The sequence below is a fragment of the Microtus pennsylvanicus genome, chromosome 8 (assembly GCF_037038515.1).
Source record: "Microtus pennsylvanicus isolate mMicPen1 chromosome 8, mMicPen1.hap1, whole genome shotgun sequence".
In the NCBI taxonomy this organism is placed as follows: domain Eukaryota; kingdom Metazoa; phylum Chordata; class Mammalia; order Rodentia; family Cricetidae; genus Microtus; species Microtus pennsylvanicus.
In genome coordinates, this window is record NC_134586.1 from 101,243,412 (window position 1) to 101,262,812 (window position 19,401).

Here is a 19,401-nt window from a genome sequence, read left to right on the forward strand (position 1 = left end):
ACAGCCACCCAGATCTTGCCCATACTTCCAACAAAGGACCCAGTGAGAAACAAATATTGACGTATCCAGCACCATGTGACAACCCTGTTCTGATCACCATTCTGACGCCATCAGGCTGACAGTCTCCACAAGGATGATCTGGGGCCTTTCTCACTCACTTGCTATGGGTCTCCCTACCATACAGGTGGCGGTGGCCAGCCCATTGGCTTTGGCAACTCGACATACACAGCTCCTATCCATCCTGTCAGGGGGTCCCATTTATTTCTGAAAGTCTCAAACTGTCACTCAGGCTCCTGAGCCTCCTGCTCTCCAGCCATTTCAGATGAAGGATACCTAACCCAGCCCATACTCACTTCACCAGAAGCTTCCAGAAGGGAAAGTGTCAGTCCCTGCCACCCAGCACCTGCAGCCCCCAGCTGGGCTTCTGCTCCATCTCTTCACCTTGTCTCCCACACAGCCCATGCATCACACTTATGTGGTATACAGTTCACACACACACACCACACACATGCACACCATGTGTGTGTGCATAAACATCCATGCATACGTCATATACTGTAATCACACATTCACACACGTGACACTCACAAACATTCTACACGTCATACACACATCTGCACATCATCCGCACACACTATCCCACAACCCCAAAACCTCACATCTAGGTTGGAAATCACATATTTTGTCCTGTCACCTATATCCCAATGCAGGATTCTCCGGAAAGAGTGGTTCCATGAGAAACCATGTAGAAAAGAAGCGAGAACTTGTTAGCCATAGAATGAGACTTCTGTTTTCCTCTTTTTAAATGTATGTTTAAACCGCAGCACAGATACAAGTCCACCCCTTGGCCTACTGCAGGCAGCCCTGGCACTCATCCACAACACAGCAGTCAACATCAGTTTGTGCAGCATCAATTTGTCAAAAATGTTCCAGATGATATATCAAACTGGCCCAGCTTGAAAATAAGATCGGAGCTAGATATAGTGCATAGTGCTGCGTGCCTTTCATTATGGGCAGAGGTAGCTAGATCTCTGAGTTCAAGGCCAGCCTGGCCTACAGAATAGAGTTCCAGGACATCCAGGGCTACACAGAGATACGCTGCCTCACAAATTTAAAAATAAAGATACAGAAGGTGACCCATTCCCCAGCAGACATCAGGGGAAAGGAGTCTTTAACTTCACACCTTTCTAGAAAATTAAAAATCCTATCTGAAATATAGTTTTGTTTTGTTTATTAACTCATAGCATTGAAAACATGAGAGAGGGGTGAGATAGAAACCACCCCCCCCCCATGCTTACCTTCACTCCATGTACCGCATAACCCATTAGGGCTTATTCCCATACAACCTGAAAGGCATACCTTGTTGGTAGAAGTTCCAAGCCTAAATTCGTGAACTGTGACCATCCCCATATTAGAGAGCTCAAGTGGACAAGCATCTGGACATCAGAAAGACAGGCCCAATGTGATTATCCACATTAATGGAAAGATCCACACAGAAAAAGCCAGAACCACAAAACACTCAAACGCCATTTTAAGATTATATGTCTCAACTTCCCTTCCATCAACCTTTTACAAGAATGGCTCGAAGGGAGGTGAGAGAAAGTGGAAATACTGCTGCCCTTTATAGAGAGCTCAAACGCCCCCTTCACATCGTCTTTCTCTGTGTCTGTGGCAAACCCTGCTGTCTTGGTCCAATTGTTCTTGCCTTGATTAAACTGAGTTTAACTACAGACAGCAAGGACCACTAGATGCCCCACATGAAAGGTCATCATGAAAGGACTTCTTTTCAGCTGAGGAGGGGGAGGGCACAGAGAGGGAGACACTTGGCCAGGTCTAGATGACCCAATCCCTACTAGACCCAACCCCCACTCCTGGAGTCTCAGTTTCTTCTTCAGCACAAGGTGCTGATAAACTTCACTGTTGAAAGCACTTTGATCCATAACATGGGCACTGGCGGCAGAACCTCGCTGATTTGAGATGTAGTCTGTGTCGTTCATCACATATGTAAGCTTGGGCAATGTACTCCACCTTTCTGAGCCTCAGTCTCCCTGCTGAGGAGCCCATATCGTGATACCATTGCTCTGATGAACACCAGCAGACCTGGGGTGGGGCTCCTCAGGTGCCAGTTATCACTTGTGTGTCGGCATCTTCCATTATCATCATGAGTAGGATTAAGAGCTTGAAACATTACTCCTCCCGTTATGCTAACCTAGGACACCATGGAGTCAGAGCCCAGAGTCCTAATGGGCACCTCCAGATCAGTGTATCCATAAACCCTCAGAGAAGATCCTTCCTGCAGTAGATGGCACAGATGCCCACAGCCAGCCAAGGTTCCGATGCTCAGTCCCCAAAGGGATATCTGTGTCACGACCCTCTGCCCAAGGTTCAGAGATCTGTGCAGAAGAGGGGGAGGGGAGAGACTATAAGAGCCAAAGGGGTAGAATAACTTGAAGCTGTGTTCTCTGGACACAAGAGGGCAGCTGCACATACAAACTCACGGCAATTGTGACAGCACACAAGACATCTGTACAAGTTCAAATCAGACAAAACCCCAGCGTGGCAGAGGAGCGGCTAGCACAAAGTTCTACCCCTCGCTGAAGGGCACTTGGCATCTGATGGCTGTTGGGAGAGCAAACTTCTGTCTTCTGCTGTGGGACATTGGTCTATTATCCTGTCACTTGTGTTAGTTTTAATAAAATGATGATTGGCCAGTAGCCAGGCAGGAAGTAGAACCAGAGCAATGAGAATGCTGGGAAGAGGCAAGCACAGTCTGCAGTTGTGACCCAGACGCAGAGGAAGCAAGATGTGGCTGCCTCGCCAAATAAGGTACCAAGCCACGTGACTAACACAGACAAGAATTATGGGCTGATATAAATTATAAGAATTAATTATAAGAAGCCTGAGCTACTGGGGCAATCAGTTTATGATTAACATAGGCCTCTCTGTGATTTCTTTGGGACTTAATGGCTGCGGGAATTGGGCAGGACAGAAAACTCAGACAACAGTCTTCTCTGTTGGTAGGATTTCTGGCATATCAACTACACTCCAGGCCCCACACCCAAGAACAGTTAGCCAACACAAATGGTACTGGTTAGGCTCTTTGGAAGAGAGAGAGAGAGAGAGAGAGAAGAGAAAGAATGAGAGAGAACAAGCATGTAGTTGGGTAGACAGAATAGAGGGACAGGGAAGGTGTTGGGAGAGGGGGAGAAACATGAGCAAAATACATTGTATGAAATTCTCAAAGAATCAATAAGAGCATCCTTTTAAAACCTTAGCTAAACCATGCAAGAGGAGGAGAAGCCACAACTGGCTCCCGGTGGGTGGACAGCCTGCAGATGCTGTTGCAGGTATCAGAGTCTCAGAACTGCTTCCCCTTGCTCCTGTCCAGAAGCAACCACTGCCAAAATCACATCATGGTTTCTCCCTTTGGGGAGGCAGCAGTCATGCTGAGAAAGTCAGGCCTCCTGACTAGGCAGCCGCAGAGGGCCGGATAGCAGTCTGGAGAAGCCCTTTTTTTATAGCCAAAGAAACGTGGAATGAGAGGCTCCTTGTACTGCGATTTTGACTCTCCCATCTCAGCCTTGTTCGCCCCGCAGACACTGCGGTAGGTGCGAGCGTGGCTGGCTCAGCAACGCGCGGCCCTGTGTGTCTTTTATCCTTGCACCCTCGCCCCTTCTCTGCAGACTTTCTGGGACTGCTCTTCCTCCGAATCTCCCTGTCACCTAGCACCACGGGGCAGCCACGCATTCTGGGACTTTGCTCTCTCACAGTCTGCTGCTCTTCTCCACTCGCGCGGCACTGCTGGAAACCCGGGAGGTCAAACATGGCCGGTCAGGAGATGAATGACAGCGCAGCTGGAGGCTGCACCTGAGTTTACAGCTCTACCTGAAGAAAACAGAGCTCTGTCCTCTCTCACTCCGCCAAGTCAGGACCCATGGCCACAGCGGTCACAAGAATCGATAGAAACGCTGCAGCACTTCCTGTGAACAAAGCTCTTTAAGTCTCCAGCGCAGAGACTGCCTGGGGAGAACACCTAGTGAACAATGGATTCAGGAGGATGGAGGTGAGCATCCGGCCACTCCGGATTACTCTAAGCCACGGCTACTGCCAAGAGATCTGGATCATTTCTTTAGGGATAAGACGGAAGTAGCGGGAATTCCCTCACTGAAAGGAAACAGGCCAAGGCATTAATTACAACCCTGGACTTAGCATCAAGCAACTAAGGGGTTCCCTGAAAGTCACTGTGTCTCACTGCCTGATGAAGCAGGGTCAGACAGTCTCCTTGAGCCTTCTGAGACTTACACTCCCACGCTGAAGAGAACTCTGTTCAGTTAGATGAGACTGTTTTCCAGTGGGGAAGGAAAGTCGAAAATTAGCACAGCCATCGAGTTTCTAACTCCAGATCCACCTCCTAACTCATTCTGGCCAATTAAATCTCAGCAGAAGGGCTGCAGTGATGGCTGGGCTGTTGAAGCGAGCTTGCTGTGCAAGCGTGAGGCCCTGAGTTCAATACCCAGAACCCACGTTTAGAAGTCAAGTGTAGTAACACAAGCTTGTAAACCCAATGCTGGAAGACAGAGATAAATGGATCCCTGGGGTTCACTGGCCAGGCAGCCTGGCCCAGTTAGCAACTTCCAGGCCAGTCAGAAACCCTGTCTCAAAAGAATGGATGGTGATCTGAAGAATGTACCCAAGGATGACGTCTGGCCTCCGCATGTATGCCATACATGTGTACATGATCACAGACAAGCACCAAGCTGCGCTGCGCTGCCCAAGACTGAGCAGAGGGATCTCAGACTTCTCCAAGCAGCCTCGTCTCCCGCAAGGACCGCAGTGACACCTCGGAGAGGGACAAGAAGCCACGATAGGATTTGATTCCCTCATGTGGATCCTCTTCATGGGTTGGCTGCTACTTAGGGCCATCTTTCTGGATCTAGGGACACTTTATCTTTACAACATGAAACCTGCTGCTCTGATCTAGGCCAGGACAGAGGACAGTGGTGTAAATGACAGCATCAGGAAAACACGTGGGCAAACCTTCAGAACTGCCGTGTTCTCCTTAGAACAAGAGGTCCCACCCAGAGAGGCCAGCACACAGAGGGCTGCATGCATGCCTGTTCGTCTCCAGGGCTCACACGCTGGACACACACACTGGACACACAGCCCTTAAGAATTCTGTCTCTAATTATTGCACCATACACAACCCAGGAGGGCGGTGGATTGATAAGATATGCAAATGAGGCAATCATAGAATTATTAAAACTTCCATTTAAACTCTTAGTTAAGCTGCCCACATTTTTAAATGTAAACATTCACCCTCCAAAAGAATTTTAAAAATAAAACTACGGTATAATATGTGTAATGGAAGAGGAACTGTCACACAGAAGTGTCTGCTTGTGGCCATAAAAAAAATTCTATATCATGGGTGCTTTCTATCAGCAGCTCCCAGGGTACCTCCTCTGGGTGTCTGGGAAGTCAGTTCTAGCCTTCTGTCTCCAAGTGACCAGCTAAACACATTTTACCCCCTTAGCAAGACATCATTGTCCTCAAAGACAGTCACCCCACATCCCCAAGAGGGCACAGCACCCAGTCTTCCACCTCCACACAGAAGGAGTTTGCAGGAGTTGGTAAAACTGATTGATCCCAGGGACGTGCAACAGGACTGGATGAAGTCAGATTACGCCAGGCTGTTGCATGGGCTGCTGCGGAAGTGTCGGTTTCAGTTCTAGAAGTTGCCAGTACATTTGCATCTTCTCCACTTCCACCGTGTCCAGACGGAGTCCTCAAACCAGCACACATGAAGACTGGAATCAGATGGGCAGGGTGACGGTCCTCAGACTACATGAGCAAGGCTGCTGGGGAGACATGCTGGTGTGCACCCCATCTGCCCCTCAAGAGCAGGCACACTGGGCCCTTCATCCAAAAACATCCAATGATTGCTCTCTCCTGGAAAAATGGGGATGTTATTAGAGCCACTGTTAGCTAAGGCAGAAAAAGACAAACCTGTCTGTTGTTTTCACCCAGCTTTGCCTGAACTGCCAGAAGCTTAGACTAAAGTGTACTGTTCTCCAGAATAGCAGGAAGACCTTGGAGAGCCAGTTCCCAGTTGTGTTGGGGTAGGAGGAAGTCTCAGTAAACTGCTTACTCCCTCTCACTTCTACTCCCTTTCTCTCCACTTGTCCTTCCTTTTTTTTCCCCCATCCCTATCTTTCCTCCTCTTTCCCTCTTTCTCTATCTCTCTTCTCTATCTTCCAATCCCTCTATCCCTCCATCTCTGCTCCTCCTCCCTCCTTCCTTCTTTATCTCCCTCCTCTATCCTCCTATCCATGTATCCCTCCATCTCTGCTGCCCCTCCTCATCATCTTCTTTATCCTTCTTTAATTGTAATTTTTGCAGATGTTCACTGAAAACAGCTTCAAGTTCTTTTAGGAAGTATGAAAGCCCTGTACAATAACTGATCAAAATAGAGTGTGCATCTAACTTTCCTTACAACAGCAGAGCAAGAAAGGTATGCAACACAGCCACATGCTATGATAAATCCCATGATTCTGCCACTCATGTTGATAGTAAACACAGGTAATAGGTTATACTAGGAAAATAAGATCGTGACTTTAGCTGGAGAAAAGAGAAATGATTTGGAGAAGGGCATCAGCGATTTCTCCAAAGACTGAGACATCACCAAGCCTCCAAATGAGAGCTACATCCCCACAAAGCACTGAGGACTCCTGCCTCCTCTTCAGAAGTCAGGCAGTGATAGGATCGGTAGGAAAGAAACTACATCAGGCTAATACACTCTGCACCCACAAGGCTTAACATTCAGCATCTCACGGCAGGGACCCAGGGTTATAGAGGAATGGACAAGATGGAAAATGCTATAGCACAGGAATAAGTGATCTGGAATATTACAAAGTCACAGGAATCATAAGAAATCCACCTAGTGTTGTCATAAGGATTTCACTCTGATGGGCTCTTGTGTCCACTAATGGACGCATGATATTTTCAAACCTTCATTATCAAATGTCTTTATTTCACTAATAAAGGGGCCTCTTTTGAAAGGGATGAAACTGGGGCCAGCTCCTCATTGGGTTGCACTGGGGCTCTGGTCTGCCATAGCAGAACCTTGATCAAGGCCTCTCCACCACGTCCGAATTCAGCTTCCTGGAAGCTCCCTGTGTGAGTGGTAGGTCCCTCACTGCCTGCTCCTGAGAAGGTACAGTGGACTGAGTGAGCTTGAGCCATGCTACCCGGCTTCAAGCATCCCTGTGGGGGATATAACAGAAACGTGCCTTGTACCTCAAATGCAAATCCTGCATGACAAGTTTTTCACACAATAGCCTGCGTCTTGCAATTTCATAAGATAGTGGAGTCAAGAAAATACCGTTAGTCATAGAAAGAAGTGAACTGGGTGTCTGGTAGCCTCCAAGAAGCAATTAAGATCTGAACCGAGAATTCAAATCTACTGAACTAATTCAGGCTTGCCAATCCCCAAGTCCAGGAAAGCCTACTGCTGCCCCCAGCCCCCAACACAGATGACATATTTCCAATTCAGACCGTAATGAATATTCAGTCAGGTAAATGTCATTGACATTACCTCAGTCGATATAAATGGAAACCCTAAGACAATCGATAGGTAGAAGGCAAACCTTCCAGGATACAGCTGGCTATAAATGGCTGGCAGTAGCCCTCCTTTAAGCTTTTAACATAGCCTGAGATTCAGAAGCTCCCCTGCTGGGCATATGTTACATCTTCAAGCCATGTGCTCAGGATGATTGTGTGAGTGTGTGTGTGTGTGTGTGTGTGTGTGTGTGTGTGTGTGTGTGTGTAGTGTAGTGTTATAATATATATAACACTCTCAGCCTCTCTAAAACAGGGGCACCTAGCCCTCTGTTCAGCGGTGAGCCTAACTAAAACCTTGCAAGCATCATGAGCTGTCAGAGTTTTGTCTTTAGAAAGTGGCATGTTTAACGGACTAGGTGATTCTGCCAGTGCTGATCCCATCTCACAAGAATAAGAATATGAGGGATTGTCGTCTCCATGACCCAGAAGGGCTCCTTCAGCTAGTCTGGTGCTCAGCTAACACACGGCACTAAAGGAGTACTGGGGAATGGGTGAGGCTTCCATCAGAAAACTGCTTACTATGCAACCTTGAGGACCTGAAATCAAGCCCCAGCACCCACATAAAAACCTGGGAGCTATGTGCACACTTGCTATCTAAGAACTGAGGGGGACAGAGACAGGTGGGGTCCTAGTGATCTCTAGCCATTCAGTTTAGACCAGTTAGCCCCAGATCCCAGTGGGAAACCCTGTCCCAAAGGACGTGAAAGATGGACCCTGAGAACAGCATCCAAGACTGACTGCTTGCCTTCACACAGATGCATGCAATAATATATACACACACGTATGCATGAGTGGACAATCTCACACTCACACACATAAGTGCACTGAGAAACGGAAGCTGTGTAGAGCTAACTCCTTGATCTAGTTCTACACAGCTCCAAATCTCTGTCCCAGGGCCAGGAGCAAAGTGCAGGGCTGGACTGAGGAGCAAGCCCTCGTGCTAGTTAAAGGCTGTAACACTCAGCCAACTGTCTGGGTTGTAGGCTGGTTTAAAAGGCAAGAGAGTCAGGTAGCTGCAGTTCAAATGGGCTTGGACAAGACCGGCTAAGTGGCATGTGCACGCCGTTTAACCTCTCTCTGTTCCCCACTTTTCTCATCTGTAAATTAGGGATGACTCAGGGTATCTTACAGAACAGTACCAAGGATTAAATGAAATTGTGGAGATAAAAGGCTTAGCCCAGGCCCTGTCCAGAGAGAGGATTCGGCTAATAGCGGCTTTCATTATTCACTAGTTTGAAATGTGTTTGATTCCAAACCCTCGGCTGTGGCTCCTTCTCATCCCCGTTAGAGGACAGGAGCTGTACTGTGTAATAGAGAGCCGTGTGTGGAGTAGGGATGGGAAGGCCAGGGAGCAGCAGGCAGCTCTGCAAAGTGAACCTGAGTCTCCAAACTCTTCCCGTTCAGACCACAGGGGGTCTTTAAGAAAGCCCTCCAAATGTTCCAGGTTTGCTGGCTTTCCTTGGGATGCCAGAGCATTGCGAAAGGAGACCGGCAGAAGGTGCTTTGAAGGCCACTTGGGGAAAGAAGCCATCAGCCTTCTTAACCCGCTGTGAACTCCGCAAGCTACAATAGTCACCAGCCTGCCAAGAGACGCCCATCGGTGAAATAGCGGCATGGATGTTGTGGGGGTAACTAACACCTTTCTATGTGAGCTCTGTTAGCTGCAATAGTCACCAGCCTGGCAAGAGACACCCATCAGTGAAATAGCGGCGTGGATGTTGTGGGGGTAGCCAACATCTTTCTAAGTGAGCTCTATTAGCTGCAATAGTCACCAGCCTGGCAAGTGAAATAGCGGCGTGGATGTTGTGGGGGTAACTAACAACTTTCTAAGTGAGCTCTATTAGCTGCAATAGTCACCAGCCTGGCAAGAGACGCCCATCATTGAAATAGCGGCGTGAATGTTGTGGGGGTAGCCAACATCTTTCTAACCCTAATTGCACTTGTGTTCTGATTCACAGGTGGGAACTGATGCTTAGTGTGGTAAGTCTGGCCGAGAACTTGTGGCTGGGTAAATCTTAAGCTATTATCTTGCTAAAGGGGCAGAACAGTAAACTGTCTTATAAATATACTTATTCTTTCTCATATAGGCCACAGCAACCCTTAGTCACAGAAACATCTTGATGCAGACAACATTTAAGGCAAAGATTCATAATGGTCAAAGCACAGAAGATACGTGACCATGGAGTTCTCAGCCCTAAAGGGGAAATCTATAGCATACCCCTTCAATGCCCAAGGCTGAGGGAACATCGTGGAAAGAACTAGAAAGATTTTAAGGACTTGAAGTCAAAAATGATTGTTGTGAAATTATGTCTTCTGAACAAAACAGGACCACATGAACGCATAGCAGTGATGGTTGCCTCTATAAGGCCTACACAAGAATGCCAGGCATTGGGTTGCACACGCCCTTAATCAATCCCGGCACTCAGGAGGAAGAGGCAGGTGGGTCTCTGTTGGTTCAGGTTCAAGGCCAGCCTAGTCTACAGAGCAAGTTCTAGGACAGCCAAGGCTACACAGAGAAACCCTGTCTCAAGAAAAAGAGAGAGAAACCAATGCAATATCAAGTCAGTCAACACTCCAACGTGGAGGGGGAGGGGCTTATGAGTCCCCACCGCTAGTGGAGAGGTGATTGGCTATTGATGGCCACTTGGGGAGGATGAGCCAATTTTCTTCAGCAGTGTGGCCCTTGTAGGTTGTCCACGTTCCATTGGAAGGTGCCGTCTTCTTTTAGACATATTGGGTGACAGCAATTGTCCTCAGTGGGTGAAGAAGAGGAAGAGGAGAAAGAAGAGGAGGGGGAGAGGAAGTTTGTAGGGAGATGTGGAAGGTGGCCTCTAGGATGACATGCAGAGGGGAATGGGGGGAGATAGATATGATGATGCTCCTACATTGTTTGGTGCGTGGAGTTGCCAAAGAATAAATTTAAAAGTTAAAAAGAAAAGGACGGGAGGGGGAGGGCTGGAGGGAGGGGAAAGACAAGGGGTAGCTGAGCAGGCGGGAACCCTTGGTCTGCAGGCAGGAGGACCTGAGTGGAAGTCCCAGCACCCACGAAAAAACTAGGCTTTGCTGAATGCGCCAGTAAACCAAGCTTTGTGAGCCAAGGCCTGAGGCTCCAAAGGGCGGGTGACAGCCAACCCAGCTGAAATGGTGAACTTCCAATTCAGTAGGAGATCCTGTCTTAAGATGATAGAGGAAGACGCTCAACTGCTCTGGTCTCCACGTGTGCCTGCACACACATTCACACACACACACACACACACACACACACACATGACTAAACTGTCAAGCCCCTTCCAGCCCTCAGATTGTCATTTTCTAGGTCACAAGACACAGCCAGAAAGCCACAGGGGACAAAAGTGTGGCAAGCCTAGTAATCACAGCAAGGCTCAGCCCAACCCATTTTTAAGACCCTCAAAGATACCTCAGGCTACCTTAGGGCACCCAAAATTACACAGGGAGGGACTGAGGGGAGGCTCCTGTTCTGGGATCACTTCATCAGCTCAGACTTCAGCGGAAACCCTAAGGCATTAGGAATTTCTACTGGGACTTACAATTCCCCAGCAACTCCACATGGAGGGTTGGAAGACTGTCTAGCTGACCACAGGTCATCTAAAGGCCCTGGAAATAACAAGTAGTTCAGGCAGCATTTGATCCAGCCTCTGCACTGCAGCACCATGAGACCCCCAGCTTCCAGGAACCTCCTTCACAGCACCAATCACAGGCGGAGACACTCCCCAGCGCCTACCGTCGCTTCATATTACAGATGTGTCTGAAGCCACAGTCTCTGGGGACCAGCGTCCACAGAGTGTTCCTGTCTCTAATGCGGAGCGAAAATAAATCGGCTGATGTTCGAGAAAGAAAACTAGGAGGGACAGAAAGAAAATAATAATATACATGGAAGAAAACACAAAGGCTCTGCATGTAGATTACAGAAAGGAGAGAAAATACCCTGAACTGGGAAGCTTCGGGTCTTCTCCTTCCCAGGAGCTAAAGGGTTACTTAGGAGAAAGCAGCTCAGAAAGGCAGCACCTGGACCTCTTTCCAGCCGCTTTTGTCCGCACTGAGGAAGGGGGAAGGGGGGAGGGGAGAAGATCCGTCCGTGGGCAAACAGTGCCATCCAGTGGTCAACTTGTGCATCTCTCAACAAAACCAGCTAGGTGGTAGTTGTCCTGGTCATCCATACTTGCTGGAAAATACCTGTCCGATGCCAGATCAGATCTTATTATCACCCTTCAAACCAACAGAAATTCACATGTTCTCTCTCTCTCTCTCTCTCTCTCTCTCTCTCTCTCTCTCTCTCTCTCTCTCTCTCTCTCTCTCTCTCTCTCTCTCTCCTCTGTCTGTCTCTCTTTAATACACACACACAAACACAGAAAGGATTTTTCCCAATTTCTGCTTGAAGATTTCATGTCTTGTTTGTGCCTTCTACCTTCTACCTTTTTGAAGAGTAAATATGCTTCCCTTGTTCCTTTATAGATGGACTTCAAGACTATACACACACAGAGAGAGAGAGAGAGAGAGAGAGAGAGAGAGAGAGAGAGAGAGAGAGATAGAGAGATTCTTCCACTTGGGCTGGTGTATTGTGTTAGGACTCAGTCCTCAAGCGAGTTGATAACCTCACGGAGGATGAGTTTGTCTTTATCTTCAGGATTTGCCTGAGGCCTAAATGAGGCCTTGACTTTACTCATTTTGCACATTTGGAGGTAAGCTCACGGGCATGGTCAGTGTGCAGACCAGCCTCCAGGTTTGGCAGTCTCGTTGTGGTGTTCTCTTACCTCCTTCCTTCAGCCCCTGTCTGCAGCTAGGGGTACAGGGCCTCCCTTGATGATCTAGAAACACCCCCTCCACCTCCTGCAAGGCACGGGCTTCTAAGATTCACCACCTACCTTGGAGAGCTGTTTGCAGTACCGATAAAATTACACTGACTGAGCCACTAGCTTATAGACTGCTATGGTCCCAGAGCAATCAGTACGAACTATTTTCATCTTAAATCATATTCATCAAATCTAGGACTTCCTGCCTCAAAATCATAGAGCCTACAATTATTCCTAAACCCATTCTTTCACTACTTCATGTAACCAAAATTCAATTTTTAAAGTAAGATTGTTCTTACATAATTAACCAATAGCTTAATTAACAGCTGCTAAAACTGTGGATTATGAACCCATGTGGGGTCATGTGACTAAATGTGAGGGTTACCAAAAGTTTGGTAAGGGAGGTGTTTCTCAACACACAATGACTAAAATTTAATCCAAGACTACATATAGAATCCAAGGTGTGGCCGGCAGGGCCACGGTAGCCTTGGTTCTGAATACATATTCCTCTGCGTGTGGGACCACAACAGACAACGCCCATGAACAGTGCTCAAACCATCTCCACGTAGATTCGAGACCAACTGGGATTTTTTAAGACAGGGTCTCGCTATGTAGCCCTGACTGACCCAGAACTCATCATGCAAACCAGGCTGTCCTCCACCATCACAGAGATCCACCGGCCGCAGCCTCCACAGTGTTAGGGTTAAAGGAGCACACCCCCACCAGCTGGTTCATATGCAAGCCTGTGTTATCTGCAATTCAAAGTCAAATTCATTGTTTGTCTTTACTGTAGGTAGACAAGTTTCTTGTGCGTGTAGATGCACAATGTTTCCATTATGGGAAACAGATTTGTAATGTCCCCTACTATTTCTTGGCACATATCAAATAATCTTATCTTTGGGTTGTATTATATTAGATAATTTTACTTGAAAATTTGCTAATCTGGGTTGCTGAGTTGAGTTTATTATTTTTTTAATTATTCATTGAATTTGGGCTTGCAGTTAGGACAGAATTCCTAACCATTTCTGAGAAGTCTCTTCGAGTTCTTCTGCTCCCCTGTACTATATATGTGTGAAAATCTGTGTTCTCGGCGTTGAGGATCACGAAACATCCATCATCTCTGAAAAACAGTGAAGGTGCTCCATGCCCTGCAGCATGCAGTCAAGATTCACATTTTCTATGTGCACGTACACAAGCACATCCATCTCGTATGCGAGTTTGCTTTTGTCATTAATAAATGTTAAAGTTATGTATACCAGAGAATTGTTTTAAAATAAACATAATGTTTTATTTGTACCTGTTTATATGCCTGTATATCCAGCTTTGAGTAAAAACTTTCTCAGAAGAAGTGGCCCCAAGGAGAAGTCTGAGAAGCCTTCAAAGAACACCCTGATTCTTGGAATGGCACTCAGTCCTTCTGCAGCTTGGCTGCCATGCTCCTGGGGGCTCAGCCTGTTCTCTTCTCTCCATGAATGAGCATTTTGCTTATCAAATAGAGAAGCAGAGATTACGAACATTTAATATGCATGGCATTTGATTGTACCATGGCCTCACTATAAGCTAAATAAAAACATCTGTGAATTATTAAAATCATCATCTTTGAAAAGGTAGCAGTACACAAGAGCCCACAGGTCTTAGAGGTGAGAGCCCAAGGATCTTAGAGGTGAGAGCCCACGGGTCTTAGAGATGAGAGCCCACGGGTCGTAGAGATGAGAGCCCACGGGTCTTAGAGATGAGGGCCCATGGGTCGTAGAGGTGAGGGCCCACAGATCTTAGGGGTGAGGGCCCACAGATCTTAAAGGTGAGGGCCCACAGATCTTAAAGGTGAGGGCACAGATCTTAAAGGTGAGGGCCCACAGATCTTAAAGGTGAGAGCCCACAGATCTTAGAGGTGAGAGCCCACAGATCTTAGAGGTGAGGGCCCACAGATCTTAGAGGTGAGGGCCCACAGATCTTAGAGGTGAGGGCCCACAGATCTTAGAGGTGAGAGCCCACGGGTCTTAGAGGTGAGGGCCCACAAAACTTAGGGGTGATAGCCCATAGATCTTAGACTCCAACCCACATCTACTTAAACCTCTACTCTGTTAAGACAAGAAACTCTTACTCTCAAGTAAAGGAATTATTAGCTAAAATAAAAATATATTAAAAGAAAGAAATTTTTCTTTAGCCTGTTACCCAAATCCATGGCCAGCAGACCCCCTGCTGTACACGTATCTAAAGGGAATGAAATCGGTATGTTTACCCCCATACACTGCAGTAGGGTTGTCAACAACCAAGAAATGGCAACAACCCAAGTAAGCATAAACTGGTGAATGCATTTTTTAAAATGTGGCATATTTACAAGTAGAAAAGTATTCACACACAGAAAGAAAGAAAGAAAGAAAGAAAGAAAGAAAGAAAGAAAGAAAGAAAGAAAGAAAGAAAGAAAGAAGGAAGGAAGGAAGGAAGGAAGGAAGGAAGGAAGGAAGGAAGGAAGGAAAAAAGGAAAGAATAGAATAGAATTTTGTCATCTGCTCTTACACAAACCTAGGTTTGGTTCCCAGCATCCACATGGTGGCTTACAACCGCCTATAACCCCAATTCCAGGTGCTCTAAACCCCTCTTCTGACATGCACAGGCACTGCATGCACATGGCACACATCTATACATGCAGACAAGATGTTCATACACAGAAAACAAAATGTATGTGCATCCTCTGAGACAAAAAGTACTAAAGCAGCAGGGACCTTCTTTAGTTAAATTTGGTTTTTATTGTATTTCCACAGCAGACACAATGAAAGGCATGAGGTTTAATATTCCACAAGTAAAGCTGTAGGTGGGAGTTTCTGTCCCACCAATCAGCTCCCAAATAACTACACAGAGATTTATTATTAATTATAAATGCTTAGGCTTGTTACCAACTAGCTCTTACAACTTATATTAACCCAAATCTATTCATTTACTTGCTGCGTCATAGCTCATGGCTTGTTACATCATCTTCTAGACGTCCTGCTTCCTCAGAGTCTGGCTAGTGACTCTGCCCTTCTTCTCCCCACCATTCTCTCAACCTGGTTCTCCTACCTAGCTGCTTCCTGCCTAGCTACTGGCCAGTTGGCTCTTTATGAAAGCAATGAGGGGCAACACATCTTCGCGGTGTACAAAAGGATTATTCCACAGCATAAAGCCATGGCGACACCTTGTGCAGCCAGCATCTGCAACTCTTCCTCCTCACCGTCAGCTCCAACAGAAGCCTCTGTGGTGGACAGAAGAAACTAAAGGCTGCATTTTCCAGATGAGAAAACAGAGGCTCGGAGAGTCATAAGCCCCAGTGGAGATCTGGGATCTGAACACACGGTTTCCATCATGACCTGCAGAGATTGTTTCCCAAGGCTCACATGGATCCCTTAAGCTTATTACAGTTGAGAGAGAGAAAGAGAGAGGCTAGAAAGGAGAGTGGAGGTATGCAAAAAGGGTGAGGAACAGGGAGAGAGAGACAGAGGGAAAGGGGGGGGAGAGGAAGGAAGCAGGGGAGGGGGAGAGAAAGAGAAAAAGAGAGAGAGAAGAAGAAGAAAGATTCAAGGAGCCTCCAGGATATAAAACCCTGTGCTTTGTGACTTCAGAAAATATAGGAACGCATATCACCACCCCCTAAGTTTTTGCCTATTCATTTTGGTTTTCTAATTTATTTCAAGCATTCCAAGATATTAAAGCATCAGAAAGAAGGGATATTCTTGAAGGATTTCTTTGATGTCCCCTTACTACCAAGATTTCCCACTCACTCCTCCGTATTTAAACAAAAGCCCTGAGCTGCCTGCCTGCAACATTAGCACCAAAGCCCTACTCATAGCTGCTTCATACCTGCAAAAATGCTGGGGGGGGGGGGCTCAGCCAATCAGACAGAGCAGAGCCATCCATGACTCACTCCTAGCTGAACACAACCCATGATGGGTGCTGCTGTCATTATCCGTGATAACTGAAAAGTGGGGCCCAAAGCTTTTCACACTCTTCTCTGTTCTCAGATCTAATTGACAAAAAGCATACGGAAGTGCTGTAAAATCCCCTTTCCAGTAAAGGGGTGGAAATGTATTTTTTTTTTTTTTGATGCGAGAGCTATCAGACGGCTATACACAGAAGTGAGGGGGAATGGGTGGACATGACCTCAATTTAAGAAAATTTATCTATAAAGAAAGAAGGTAGGGTGGCAGGGAGCCAATGAGCAGAGAATGGACAGACAGATGAGGTCATCCATACGAGGCTTTAGTAAGTCTGTGTTCTAATAATCAGTGGGTGGATTTAAGGCTCTAAATCTACTGTTGATTTCTGAATGGTCCATTTGAACACATCAAGAGGAGTCTCTGTTCTTCCATCTCTGCTTCCTGTATCCACCTCCTCAGATAACCACCCGGTTCTCGCCATGTCCACCTGTCCATGAGGTAGACACTGGTCCTTGACAGGATGGTGAAGGGTGACCAGGCAGACTTTTGAAATGTGGCCTTAAGGCTTTGCAGACGCCACTGTCCCCTCTCACCGCTTGTTGCAGCCATGGTCAACCCCACTGTGTTCTTCTACATTGTGGCCAATGGCGAGCCCTTGGGCGGCATCTCCTTTGAGCTGTTTGCAGACAAAGTTCCAAAGACAGCAGAAAACTTCCGTGCTCTGAGCACTGGAGAGAAAGGATTTGGATATAAGGGTTCTTCCTTTCACAGGATTATTCCAGGATTCATGTGCCAGGGTGGTGACTTCACACGCCATAATGGCACTGGCGGCAGATCCATCTATGGAGAAAAATTTGAAGATGAGAACTTCATCCTGAAGCATACAGGTCCTGGCATCTTGTCCATGGCAAATGCTGGACCAAACACAAACGGTTCCCAGTTTTTTATCTGCACCACCAAGACTGAGTGGCTGGATGGCAAACATGTGGTCTTTGGGAAGGTGAAAGAAGGCATGAACATTGTGGAAGCCATGGAGCGTTTTGGGTCCAGGAATGGCAAGACCAGCAAGAAGATCACCATTTCCGACTGTGGACAACTCTAATTCTTTTGACTTGCGGGCTTCTTACCCGCCAGACCATTCCTTCTGTAGCTCAGGAGAGCACCCCAGCCCCATCTGCTCACAGTACCCTGTAATCTCGGCTCTCACTGAAGTTCTTTGGGTTCCATATTTTCCTCATTCCCCTTCAAGTCTAGCTGGATTGCAGAGTTAAGTTTATGGTTATGAATAAAAACTAAGTAGAAAAAAAAAGAAAGAAATGTGCCATTAAGTATTAGAACGAGTAGGAGAGTGCACCTGTGTTCTTACAGAAAAGACGGGAGTTGGGAGCACCACTACAGCTGGGTGGGAGAAGGGGACCCACGTGCCTACAGGTTGCCCTGGGGAACGAGGAGGAAACATGGCTTCCCAGTGCACTCTTGTGGTGAGCAAATACATGCTGGGGTATGGGAGAGAGAGAGAGAGAGAGAGAGAGAGAGAGAGAGAGAGAGAGAGAGAGAGAGAGAGAGAGATTCATATCCTGTGGAGAGAGCCAGAACTAAAGAGGTGGAGATGACCATTGGGCTGAGGTGATCTCCAGGCCCAGGCTGCTGTCAAAGCCTATGTCTGGATTTGTTGATCTATGTTGATGTCATGGAACACAGAGAAGATAGAGCTGCACAGAGTTGGTCCCACCCCTCACTGGTTGTAAAACTAAGGAGAACTGACCCTTCCCCTCACCAGTTGAAGTCATCTTGAGAGTGGTCCCTGCATCTCTTCTGGGCAACACGGTAGAGCTGGTGCGGGTGAGTCAGCCCTGAGGGTATGAAACCAAGAGAACTGGCCCTGCCCCTTGCTCTTTGCTGCATAGGGTAAAGTAGCAAGGGCAGTACTGGAGAGTCTGTCCTGGGGGTGAAGAAGAGGGAGAGCTGGTGGGCTGGCAAACCCAGGCCCAGAACCAGGGCTATGAGTTGACCCATCGCAGTATCCACCCTATCTGTGATCTCCTGCAGCACATGAAGGGGCTGGTCCTGCAGATCCAAAGCTGCAGGACCTCCAAGACATAGGGCAACAACAGGATATTCAAGAAGAGTCCCAGTGAGGAGCCAGCATTGGCAGTATAACAGAAACCAGAGGCCTTGAACCAGACCAAATGGCTCTTTGCAATGAACACTTATAAGTAAATATATATGAACCAAAGGGTTTACTGTGTGCCTCACTATGTCACAGTAAAGCTTCCACAGTGAGGTTTTTCTTTGTCTTTTTTTTTCTCTTTTTGTCTTCTCTTAAATTTTATCTTATTTTACTGGGGGGAAGGGGAGGTTGCAAGGGCAGAGGGTGGATATGAAGGGATGGGAAGATGAATGGGATCAAAATGCATGATGTGACAGGCACAGAGAATCATTTTTTTAAAAAAATTAAATTTAAAAAATAAAAAGATAAACTCTTTTTAAAAGAAGGAGTTGGAGAATTCTCCTTTGCAGCTCTGGGAGATAGCAATGCTTCTATGGACAGGGACTCAATGTCACCTGAGGGATAGGAGCAGGAAGTCGCTGTACACCTGCAAATGAGAGAAGAAAGTTTTACCCAGGGATTGCTCAAATCAATTTCTGAATTCCTATTATTTTAAAACAACAACTGACTATTGATCAGTCAGCAATTCTGATCCATAAGTTTTCCACAGCATCAGATGATTGCATACTGGTCCTACACTCCACTTCCTGACTATGTGTACTGCATGCAGGGTCTTACACAAACATGGAGATCAAACCAAAGCAGGTTTGATCTTTAGTCCTGATTTCCCAGAACCTACTCTCTGTAGAACTATATCTACTGTCATGCAAAGGCACACACCTGAGCAAAATCCTGACCCCAAGGATGGGGCACACAACACTTCCCATTGTTACTAACTAGAATCTAACGGGCAAGGCAGTGTCGCCATACAAAAGGAAGTTGGGGGAGCAGAGACTTGAAAGCCAAGGCAATGGTGAGACTTCTCAAACCACTAACGCCTGGGTCAGGA

At 46.9% G+C, this 19,401-nt stretch overlaps 1 protein-coding gene across 1 annotated transcript in view; it reads left to right on the forward strand.

The window, feature by feature from the left end:
* LOC142856553 (peptidyl-prolyl cis-trans isomerase A-like) overlaps positions 1 to 17,533 on the forward strand; it is a 483,278-nt gene extending 465,745 nt beyond the window's left edge. Inside the window, exon 2 of the mRNA XM_075984129.1 lies at positions 16,907 to 17,533. Coding sequence (XP_075840244.1) covers positions 16,907 to 17,444 — 538 coding nt within the window. The 3' untranslated portion in view covers positions 17,445 to 17,533. The remainder of the gene's footprint in view (positions 1 to 16,906) is intronic.
* The last annotated feature ends 1,868 nt before the right edge of the window (positions 17,534 to 19,401 follow it).